The following is a 12,343-nucleotide window of genomic DNA, read 5'->3' on the forward strand; positions in this document are numbered from 1 at the left end:
CCTATCTTCTACCCAAAGAAATGTCAGTAGGAGCAACAAACACTCCAAATGCGAGGAAGACCCATTGGACCAGTTTGAGTCGGCTTATCCCCTGGTCTAACAAAAATCACACATGCCAAAGGAAAAGAGACAAATGAAATGTAGGCAGCGTGTGGATGAGCTGGAGAGCATCTGGAAGCAGGATGTGGGTGAATAAGACAGCCAACCTGGAGGCAGCGTGTGGATGAATAAGACAGCACACCTCAAAATAAAGAAAACTAACTCAGAAAGCAGAATCTAGACCTACCACCATAATCCAAGTCATGTTCTCAGAGAGTCTCATGAGTTAATATTAGCTAACAATTGTGTAGCATTGTGAAAATAGATAAGACATAAAGCAAGCAAGAAAACAAGATATAGTAAAGTAATATTACAAATGAATTTATCTTTTTGTATGAAGTTTGACAATGTAAGAGTGTTGAAAACCTTATTTGAATATTGCTAAAGAAAATTTAGGGGTGAATAGCATATGTTCAATAGCTACAGAACAGAAATTTGATGAGGAAAGAAAAAAGACAACCCTATATCGTAGGGTAAAAGACAATACTGTCAAGGTAAAGGAACTAGGATCATCCAGAAGACAAACTCCAGGACTATCTGTGAGTAAGTTTCCAGATTAAATGAGGTAGGAAGATCTACCCTAAAAGTTGGTGGATCTATTCCTTGGGCCAGAGGCAGAGATCAGTACTAAATGAGCTGTCTTTATCAACCCTTCACCTCAAGGCTCAGGGAGCTATGCAGAAGAGGATGCAAAAAGACTGTAAGAGCTAGAGGTGATGGATAACTCTGAGGAACTGGAACCATTTAGACACAACTGGATTAATACAGATGGACCCACAGAGACTGTGACAGCATGCGCAGGACCTGCACAGGTTCAAACTAGGCATACTCCCAGCAGAAAGAAGAGGAAGTAGACACAACAACCCACCCCTAAACAAAAAAAATATCTACAATTGATAATCACTAGGAAAGCCGAAGTCGGTTTCCTCAAGTGGGATCTCACTGGGTATATTAATCTCACTCCAGGACAAGTCCCATATCTGGGAGTAGTTGGCCAACACAAGATGGACTCCATGTATTTCTGAGCAGCTTTTTGTTTTGTTTTGGTATTTTTTTGTCTTATTTTTGTTTTTCTATATTTTTTTCAGTTTTGATCTTTTATTTGAAAGAGAGAGAAACAACATGAAGCTGTCTGAGTAGGAATGTAGAGAGAATCTGGGAGAAGTTAGGGAAGGGGAAAAGATATATTCAAAATACATTCTATGAAACAGATTTTAATAAAATAATATTTTTTAAAAAAGAAGAGGCAGAGAGGTGCCCACCAGCAGTCATCTTTCTGTTTCCTGATTCTGGAAGCAATGTAACCAGCTGCCTCATGCTTTCCCAGCTACCAGGACTTCCCACCATAACAGAGGACATCCTTAAACAAGCCTACCGCTTCTCAAGTCACTTTTGTTGGGCATTTTTATCATAGCAGCAGGAAAGTGACTAATACAAAAACAGAGGAAGAGCTTGGCCAAAGGGGACAGGTTTTCAGGCCAGAGATGCAGAGTTACCTACGGAAGACTGTGGCAGAATCCTCACAGTCAGGAGGGGCCCATCCTTCCTTGCACTGACACTGCAGCTCATGGTCACACACCTAGTGGAAGAAGGATGCTGTGTCACCATGAGACTTAGTGTACCATCCAAGGCCCCATTCTTTCACAATGAAGTGGATTTTGACATGAGAAGGACCCCTGCACTGAAGTATTAATGACAAGCAAAGATTTCAATAATGGTCTCTCAGAATCTGTGTCCCGTGCTATATACTCCAGAGTGTCAGATAAACATGGTAACTGTGGTCACTGAGCGCTGAGCATATGAGGTCAGCTTTATAGCGACATAACTGAAATGGCATAAAGCTTATCAAACCGGGGATACCTGCGTTCCAAACTTACTGCATGCCCCTTGCACTTCAAGGAGCAGTTGGTTGACTTGTATGTCTTCTCCATGTCCACACACTCCGCATTAATGCACACCTGAAACGACATGGAAATATGAACTCAACGGAGCGCTTCCAGCGGTTCCACCTCTGTCAATGACTGGCAGGAATTAAGTCTGAAAATTTTCATCAGTTCTATGTCGTTAAACTCATCTTTTTAAAAGAATTTTTTATTACTTCCCTGTTCCTTGAGAATTTCCAATATGTTCTGATCGTATTTTCTCCCCCAACTTTTTCCAAGTCTAGGCCCAACCCACCCATATGATGTCTTTAAAACAAAAAATCAGAATCGATTTACACTGTCAAAATATTCTTGAATGTGTGGCCTTCTACAAGAGTGTCATCGGCTTTCCAGGGAATATAATTTTAGAGAAAATCATCTCTTCCATTAGCCATCGGATGCCAACAATAGCTCAGCTGGAGGTGGAGCTTTGTGCCTACCTCCCAGCTATTCGTGAGGATTTTGTCTGGTTGAGCTCACACTGGTCTTGTTCATGCTGTCACAGCAGCTTTGAGTTCATATGTGCACATGGCCTGTTGTGTCTACTTAAGATTTCTTACTATTATTTTCATCCATGTGTCTGTGAGTGAATGTCATATGTATGCCAGTGGCTGCAGAGGCCAGAAAGGAGTTTGAGATCCCCTAGAATTGCAGTTTTTTGCAATTGTGAGCTCTATAGGTTTGGGGAACTAGGAAATAGCAGCAAGTGCTGCTGACCAATGAATTAACAGCAACTAAACTCAACATTTTATTAGGCAAACACTAGCAGGTTTTCAGACAGACCAATGTCTATAATTTTTAGTATATAATAAAATATTTAGAAAGCCATCTCAAGATAACCTTTGCTTCCTTCCTAATAGGTATTTCTTTTCACCTAACAGCTCCTCACATTTGGACCTATTACTAACCACAGAACTATGGTCATCACTGATGAACTATGAACTATGTTCATCACTGATGTAATGAACATCTGGAAGGGAGTGCTGGAATCCCATTACATATGATGCTACTATAGTAACTACTGTGAGTAGAAAGTAAATGCCATACTTCTTCTTCTCTGTGTCATTATTAGAAGCGCTGTCATTGACTGTGCACCTGCTAGTTTTGAAGCACCAGAATTGACAAAGTTTGTTTTTATGAGCCTGAATCACCTCACTCACAATAATTTGTTTCATTTCTACCCATATATGTGCAAGTTTGGTGCTTTCAATTTTCCTTGCCAGTATTTTGTATAGATACTGCATCTCTGTTGATGGACACCTAAGTTGATTCTATTTTCTAACTATTGTGTAGAGAGTTATAATTAGCATGGGAATTTAAGTGTCTCTATAGTAAGGATACAAATTGCCTTTGTGTTTATGCCCAAGAGCGCTAGAGTTGTTTCAGTTTCCTGCACAAGGTCTGCATAAGATCAAGCCAACCAAAATTTCTGCATGGATGTAGTAGATGATCTTCAGTCCTAACCTTTATTAGGGAGCTATTGGCAATTGACAGCTTCTGAAGAAGAGAGGGTTGTTTTTCTATGAGTGTGTGACAACTGGTGGATTTTATGTTCCAGTGTATTGTATGGCCCCATATCCTTGCACCTATGAGCAGCACTAATAGTACTTAGTGAGCTATTAAAAGGAGAAGGAGGAGTAAGATGACGAGGACAGGGGAATAACAACGAAGTCATAAGGGGAAGTATTGGAGAGGATACTGGGAGAGTTGGAGGGAAAATGGAGGTGTATCTTGTCATATTTCACTCCATACATGTCTGAAATTCTCAAAAACTAAAAAAAGAAAGATGTAAATACTAAAATATTTATCAAGTTTGATAACATGATATAAGCATATCGTGGGCACTAATTAGACACTATCAGAGAGATGGGTGCAGGCACACATAAATCAAAACACAAACATGTGAGCATGAAACTCTGTGGAAGATACGAGGGGCCACAGGTGTTGGCTGTGGCTCTGTTCTCATCTTTTCTCACATTTCGAGTTCCTGTATGATTGCATTTGAATAAAATGCTCTGTCAAAAGCAAATGGGAAACTTTCAACAGTAAATATCCAAATGTATTGAAGTAGAGTTCAAGGGTCATTACTAATCTGAATTGTTTGGCACACAAGGAAGATGGCTGTGTACACCTGACTTTATTAATACACTGGGTATCTATGTGCTTCCTTGTATGACAAATGCTTTCCAGTGTCCTGTGGGTGAGTTCTAACAAACATAGGCCACATGGTACTTCCCTGTCCTTTGTCAGGTACACTGCAAGTGATTGGGTGGTACAACTTTGGGCAATGAAAGCTCACGACACCTCGGTGTTCATAACTATGTCTCAGTGAAATTTCCTTTTCTTAAGAAAAGATGCACAAGGGACAGCCTGCTCCTGCAGTGCTGGATGGTGAGCACCGTTGTGAATGTGTAAAATGGCATACTGGAGATGGCAGGAGGCAAGGAGAGACACTTTCGGGCCTTGGTGGTGGCATTGCTTCACTGGGTTTACCATGTAGGCTGTTGTTTCTCTGAACTTACCACTGTGTGAGATAATAATTGTCCTATTTATTTCAGCCTCTGTTAGTTTTTCCTCTGTTCCTCTACATCCTATATCATCCTAGCAGTGTGTGTACTGTGATTACAGAAATTGTAAGAAACAGTACTGAGCTAAAAATCCAGGTACGCGTGTGGGTGTGGGACAATGAATCGTGGAAGCACAATTTCAACTTGCCTTGTTCTGTCCGCACTTGGTTCCATTAGCCACCATGCCTATTCCTTGACTGGTGTCTTCAGGAGCAAATAATTTACATGTCAGAAAAGATACTGTAAGTCCTTTCCACGGCAGATTATGTGACCCACCTTCACAGAACAACTTCCCACACATGGCATCTCTACAAACAACAGCACAACAACAAAATCAAAAACTTTACCCCAGGATTCAAATTTCAGTCTTATACAAGCGCAAATCAACCTCTGTTTATCAATATTTAAAAAATAATATTTCCCTAACAGCAGCAACTTCTGGTTGTACGTTTGTACAATGTCCTTATTCCGCACTCAGAGGACCCTCGGATATTAGCAAAATGTGTTGCTTGTCAAATACAGATCCCTTTACAACTAATTTTTGCCAATTATCCAAGTTATGGCTAATAGGGGTAGGGGAAGAATCTTGGGCTTAAATTCTAGAAGGTGGCCTTGAATGAGGGAACACGCCCCATTCATGGGCATCTTTCCCTCGGTTTAAATGATGGAAAATGTGTTGGTTAGTTTTCATCAACTTGACACCAACTGCAGTCACCTAGGAAGAGAACATCTTAATTAAGGAATTGTCCCCATCAGACTGGTTTATGGGCGTGTCTGGGGGAAAGTCTCTTGATTGATGATTGATGCAGGAGGATCCAGCACCACAGTGCTGTCCCTCGGAAGGCAGTATTGGGATGCGTAAGAAAGCAAACTGAGCAAGCCATGGGGAGTGGAGACAGTAATTAAAACTCCCCCATGGCCTCTTCATCAGCTTCTGCCTCCAGGTCCCTGACTTCAGTTCCTGCTCTGACTTCCCTCAGTGATGGACTGGAGCCTGGAAGTGTAAGTCACACAAATCCTCCCTTCCAAAAGTAGCTTTGGGTCAGAGTGTTTCATCACAGAAATAGAAGGCAACCTGGGGCAGGATGTGATAGGTGGAGATGGTGACGCAACCACTGACAGAGAAGAGCTTGTGGGCAGAGCTAGAGGATACACAAAGGGTAGGTCCCTGACCTTACACAGGGGCCTAAACAGTCATTTATGTCTACTATTTTACTTTCCTCAGATAAACTCTAAAAGATAAAAGCCTCAGTTTTCCACAACAGAGTGGTCTACACAGAGCCAGAGATCTCTTGACAAATCTAAGCAGTCCATGTGGCCCTCAGAGCTCTCCCCCTGGATCTGCAGGCTAAACTGCTCAGGGAAGCCATTCACTGACCACCAGAAAATCCAGGAAAGGAAAATCCAAAGCCAATATGGTCACAATTAAGTGATGTATGCGAAATTTGGAGGACGCCTGTGAGCAAGTTGTCTAGAAGGGGGAGAACGGGGAGAACAGGCTTTTCTATTACTGCCTGCGGTTGGAGAAAATAGGGTTGGTAAACTTAGGAAGTCACAGCTTCTCCAGACGCCACTGGGTGCTCTTCAATAGTCAGAGGCTGATTCGTGACAAGCCTGTAAGGATGGTGCTGGGCACAGGAAGTGTAGAGATAACTGCCCAACACAGGCCATGGCTATTAAGTGACTAAATGGTTCTGGAAGAGGGTGAAATGTCGGAGCTTCTTATTATACTCGTTATCTTCTTTTAACACAACTATCAAGGCAAAAATGATACTCGCAGGCTATAGAGGAATGATGAACCAGCCCTGCTTCCTTCCCACTCTATGGACCACTCTGCTGAGCCTGTGTATGGCCTTTTCCATAGTGGTTTCATTTTGAATCTGCTCTGCGTTTCTATAAAGGAAAAGTCATACGACAAAATTTGCCCTTTAGGCCCAGATCCCCTCAATGGGTCTCTACCACCCAACTAATCTGTTAATATTAATTATCTAACAATGTCAGTGTTCAGTAGGAAAGCTTTGAAAAAGGCTCCTGCTGTTCAACCTTTTGTTACAAATTCTGTCTACAAAATTTGGAACAGGCATGAAACATTTGATCCTCTATTAAACATCTTCAGGGGCAGGAGAGACACTTATTTGTTCATAGAAAGCCAACTAGGGCTGCTCTTTCACAGGATGAGAGTTCTGTTTCCAGACGCACCCTTGTAACTATGGCTCTAGGGGCTATGATGCCCTCTTCTGGCCTCTGTGGGCACCTGCACACATGTGACATACACATACACAAACACACCTTAATGCCTATATTTAAAATTGAATTGAAAAACAAAATATTTGAGTTAAATTTGAATCTTAGAGTGGCAGAACATATATGTAAAAAAATATCTCAAGTTTATTTGGCATAAATTTTACCTTTCTTTCAGGATACAGATACTGAAATTAAAATGAGCACTTCAGGTGACTTGTTAGCCACATTTCTTAGTATAGTCTTTCTCATGCAAATGTCATGACAAATTATATATATATATATATATATATATATATGTTGGTGGTTTCTTTGGGTAGTTAAAATTTCTATTCAGAAACTCATAACGAAAAGCACCTGATTGAAAAAGTAGCTTTTAAAATACTTTTCTAGATATATTTATATTAAGTGTCTGTGTGTGTGTGTGTGTGTGTGTGTGTGTGTGAGAGAGAGAGAGAGAGAGAGAGAGAGAGAGAGAGAGAGAGGCCATTTGGCCTGCATGTATGTATGTGTATCATTTGAATAAGGAAGTCAGAAAAGAGTCAGAAAAGGGCTCTGGTTTCCCTGGAACTGTAGCCACAGGTGGTTGGAAGCCTCCATGTGGGTACTGAAATTGAACCCAGGTCTTCTATGGTAGCAGCAAGTGCTCTTAACTTCTGAACTATCTCTCTAGACCAGACATCATTTTCTCTTGAACTAGAATTAGCCAGGATACGTGGGAGGAAATGTGCCGTTGTACCAGAGGGGACTGTGGGGAAAGATTCAAACAATACCGTCACTTACTTTGCTTTGCAGGGCACGTGCGTGCCGTTCTCTATGTGACAGTATCCATACTTTGAGCCACCTTCATTGTGCTGGAAACATGACTGATCTGCCGCCTTGGTTCCTGGAATCAGGTGCAGATGAATGTGATATACGTAAAGAGAAAATAGGTAGGAAATGGGGTAGTATGTAATACTACCAAAATATAAAGTTAGCATTAAGAGTACAGACTTAATAGACCTTATCCAAAATCCTTGAGATTGGAAATGTTCTGGATTGCAATTTTTTATACTTTGAGGTATTTTCATATATACCTTGAGAAAGCTACAGAATAGGACCCGCCTCAAAAGTAAAATTCATTTACTGTTTCATGAATACTTTAAATACATTGCTGTTGGTCCTTTTACTCATTTTAAGAGTGCCTGAATTTTAACCTGTTACTTGAGTGCCATAGGTAAATGCTGACATTCAAATTTTATATTTTAGAGCATGTAGTATTTAGCTTTTTGAGATCAGGGATATAGGTTTGTGCTATTTGGGCATACTTCTTTTGAGAATTTGCAGACACAAGCCTCAATAATTTAGTATCAGAGGAGTTAAGTGGAATTTAAAATGCTCTTTTAAATATTCTGTCATAATTGCTCTTTGGGTATTTGAAAATATCTGTATGACTTGCTGAGGGTTGAAAAAGATTTCATCCAAATAAAAGACGTAGCCAGAAGGATGTTGCCATTGCATTATTATTTTAGAGGCCCACAAGCATTAATAATCAGATACAAAATGCAGCCACAACAACTAGCAGTTATGTTTAACCAAATGCCTCCTGTGTGCGAAGCACGGTGCCAAGAAGCACTCCCTCCACTTCCCATGGAATCAGCCTCAAATTGCCAGCAGATGGGCACAAAGCTCAGCAGTTAAGAGTTCGGGTTTTAAGCACAACTTAGCTACTACTTGACCTATTTTGAACTTAACCACCGAGCTTGCTCATCTATAAAATGAGGGTGTGTGATGTGATGTAGTCCATAACTCATAGGCTTGATGAGATAATTAAATGAGCTGATATGTGTAAGCCACTGAGAACAGGGTCCGTTCAGTAGTGTGTGAGTTCTTACTGCCATCTAAGTAAGGAAATGGAGACTCACCCCAAGTCACACAGGAAGATAAGAAGCCAACTTCACCCAACTCTCCCCAAGCCTCAGCCTCAGCCTCACCCCATGACTCGTTACCCTTCTCAATGATCAACAGCTCTTAAACTCTAGCAAGCTGGATACAAACCTCTGAGGGACAATTAACAAGGTAAAACAAGCAAAAACTTATGAAGAGTTTCCTCTATTTTCAAGAAAAAAACATGATGTTGATTTCTATACTTGAAACACTTTTAACTAATTTCATGTTTTACTCATTCAAGGTGATAAAAAAAAACTCTTTTGACTATTTCTGGGATTATTTGGGTCTTAGCAACATATTAATTACTTATTAAAACAATATAGATATATTCCTGGAACAAGTAATTTCATGTACAAATAAAGGAAATGTCATAACCAAAATCTCTAACTTCTGAGTTACAGATTCTAATATATTTGAAAGTATCATTCATGTACCCACCATCAAGTACCTTCACATCTGCCTTTCCCCAACCAGTAACACTGTGCTTTCCCTCGACTTTAAACTTTCTACAGTACACGAGAAGCACAGGGCTGGAGAGATGACTCAGTGGTTAAGAGCACTGGGCCTTCAGTGCCCCACAACCATCTATAGTGTATTTGATCCTCTCTCCTGGAGTCATGCAGATAGAGCACTCATGTGCAATAAATAAATAAATAAATCTTAGAACAAAAGAAGAAGCAGGACTAGTGTCAGATTAATGTATTATTGTTTGTTTGATCCATCTTTATTCTTGGGTTTTAAATTCCTCTTCAAATACTCATTGCCATAAAAACAGTCTTGGAGGAAAAATTTTCATTGATAAATATTTCAGAGTTCACCTGCTAGAGGAAAGGAGGGCAAAACAGCGTCTTCGGCTGTGTGTCAATTTTCCAAATCTTCATTTCTGTAAACGTTTTACTAATCCACATTTTCCCAGCAGTGTGTGGGATTAGGTGAACATTCTGTGCCATCTTTCCTAAACACCTGCAGCCAGTCTTTGCAGGCTCATAACTGCAGAAGGTCAAAGGTTAACTAATGCTCATTAATGCTCTTTATAGGGCTGTGGAGTGAAGTCGGCTTTAGTTCATATTGGTTGGACATTTTCATTTCCTCACTATAACGAAGTGCCTGTTTATAGCATAATCACATTTCCAGTACTTTGAGATTTGATTTGCAGGAATATCTTGAACCCAAAAGTGTGATTTTTTTTCTTATGAATGCATCTTACAACCTTTTGCAGATTAATTTAAAATAAATATGATCTTGTACAAATCAAAAAATTGGAATTTGAAAACAAATCTACTTTTCTAGTATTTTATGGTGACTGCCTTTGAATGATCAATTTAATAATGGTATTCTCTATCCAATACCTAATAAATATTTTTAATATCAATTCTATGGATAATTTTGACCTCAACTAAAGTCAAGCACTGAAAAAAAATAAACTGTGGAGAAAATGTACTGGGTCCCTAAATGAGGAGATAACAAGACTTGGGATCGAGCCAGACAAAACTTGGGATGGAGTCAGACAGAAGTCAATACTCAACATAACTACACTCATGTATAACTAGATAATAAAGTCTTAGGTCAGTCCCATGGTGGCTCCCTAGCTGTCTGTCCAGAGTCCTTGAGTTCCCACAAGCTCAGGTCAGCTGTCCCTCTGGTTTCCCCATCATGATCTTGACCTACTCCTCTTGCTCATATCATTCACCCGTTCTCCCCTCCAACTCTACACCATGAGCTTGGCCCAGTGCTTAGCTGTAGATCTCTGCATCCACTTCCATCATGTACAGGATGAAGGCTCCATGACGACAGTTAGGGTAGTCACCAATCTGATTACAGGGGAAGGCCAGCCATCTTAGAGCCTTCAGCCAGTGCATTTTATTTTAAAGCCTGTGTTATGATTTCCTTGGTGTGGCCACTAAACTTTGAGTGGACAAAAAGGGTCTTTGAAATGTTCTCGCGCTCCCTCACTGCTCTTCTGCCTTCCATGGGTCTTCATTTACTTGTTTCCCACTTGAGCTCATGGCCTGTCCACCAGCACCACTGTCATGCCTGTGTGCACAGATGAATTCAAATCTGAGATAAAAAATTACTTTTGAAAAGCTTTGTATGGTCAGAAAGGTGAACAAAAAAAATGTCAATCTCAAAGTAAAATTTCACTAGAGCAGCCTTTTTATTTGCTATCTTTAAACTTTTGGTCTTAAAAATATGCCTGCATCCAGCTTGATTCCTCTACTTTCCTGGATCTGAAGTGTGTGGTGTCCTCAGCAAAATGTCTTACCTTCAAGTTTTGAGAGACAACCAAGGGTAGTGTAAAAGCATGTGAAATTTAAAGGGGAGGTTGTCTATGGGACAGCCCATGAGCTACACCTCCAAGGGACTGCATTGCCTGTCATTAGGGTGCTTATTAGATAGTCTATGATGCCTGTGAACAAGTGTTATCACTCATTGTGACACAATTACACACACACACACACACACACACACACACACACACACACACCACATCTTAAGTTAGATTATACAACATGTGTTTCTATAATCTAAAATCGGTTTTCAGAAGTATCTGAAGGTACCTTGTAAGCTGCCAAGGGAGACTAGTTCTGCACAGCTGTTGTGCCTTTGACTACAACAATGACTAGCCCAACAAGATTTCCCCAATGGTGCAATAGCGGCACTTATATCTTGGAGTTAACTAACAGCTATCTAGATAGATTTAATAGTTAGTTAAATACGAGGAAATTCATGCCTGTTACTATCAATAACCCGTGGCTGGAGAGGTCATAGACATTAAACGAGAAATTACTTTTACCACTTTTCCTAATCAATACAGTTGCTAGTTTTATTTTAAACATTTATCCTTATACCTATAAACAACTGCTCTTAATCCCTTATCAATGAAGCTTTTTAAAGTTTATTTTATTTTTTTTGCAGCATGCAGAGACTACTAAAGAGATACAAATATGACCAAAATGCAGGGAATACATGACTACGGGGTCCCCATCCCTAGTTAACACATCTACAGTACAATCCCTACATCTCAGGCTCTGGAAACATAATGGAAAGGAGAGCCGAAAGACTGTAAGAGCCAGAGGACCAAGATGTCGGCTGCAACATAGCATCTTCTAGATATGACCCCATGAAATCTCAATAATGCCATTGCCTAAACAAGATCTGTATAATAATCACACCAGTCAACACACAAAAGGAATAGGAGAACCCACCAGGCCATGCCCCTAGATAAAAATTTTCAGGAACCAATGGTTGGGGAGAGATGGAGGGAGAATCAGTATTCTTCACCTATGAACACCCTGTATACCATCCCAAATGCTCAGCTCTAAACACATGTGTATGTATGAACATAACTAAATGGAGTCAGTGGTGTGTGTGTGTGTGTGTGTGTACATTAGCAGTAATATAGAAAAAGGAAAATCTCATGAGTCTGAGAGCAAGCTGGGGGTGGGATTGATGTACATACAGTGTACTCATGTATGAAACTCTCCAATTAAAAATTCAAAATACACTTATTTCTGATTTTGAGAAGTGACACCATTTCTAGGAAGAATGGGATAGCTTGGTCCTTTGGTCAAGGCCAAACATCAT

General features: G+C 40.2%; 1 protein-coding gene and 1 long non-coding RNA gene across 3 annotated transcripts in view; both read right to left on the reverse strand.

The window, feature by feature from the left end:
* Positions 1 to 12,343, reverse strand: part of LOC142835466 (uncharacterized) — a 506,414-nt gene that overhangs the window by 256,803 nt on the left and 237,268 nt on the right. The window lies entirely within an intron of this gene.
* Positions 1 to 12,343, reverse strand: part of Adam28 (ADAM metallopeptidase domain 28) — a 54,568-nt gene that overhangs the window by 12,075 nt on the left and 30,150 nt on the right. The window contains exons 15-18 of the mRNA XM_075949092.1: positions 7,613 to 7,715; positions 4,737 to 4,896; positions 1,977 to 2,057; positions 1,600 to 1,678 (exon numbers count right to left, since the gene is read on the reverse strand). Coding sequence (XP_075805207.1) covers positions 1,600 to 1,678; positions 1,977 to 2,057; positions 4,737 to 4,896; positions 7,613 to 7,715 — 423 coding nt within the window. The remainder of the gene's footprint in view (positions 1 to 1,599; positions 1,679 to 1,976; positions 2,058 to 4,736; positions 4,897 to 7,612; positions 7,716 to 12,343) is intronic.

The sequence above is a fragment of the Microtus pennsylvanicus genome, chromosome 15, assembly GCF_037038515.1.
Source record: "Microtus pennsylvanicus isolate mMicPen1 chromosome 15, mMicPen1.hap1, whole genome shotgun sequence".
Classification (NCBI taxonomy): domain Eukaryota; kingdom Metazoa; phylum Chordata; class Mammalia; order Rodentia; family Cricetidae; genus Microtus; species Microtus pennsylvanicus.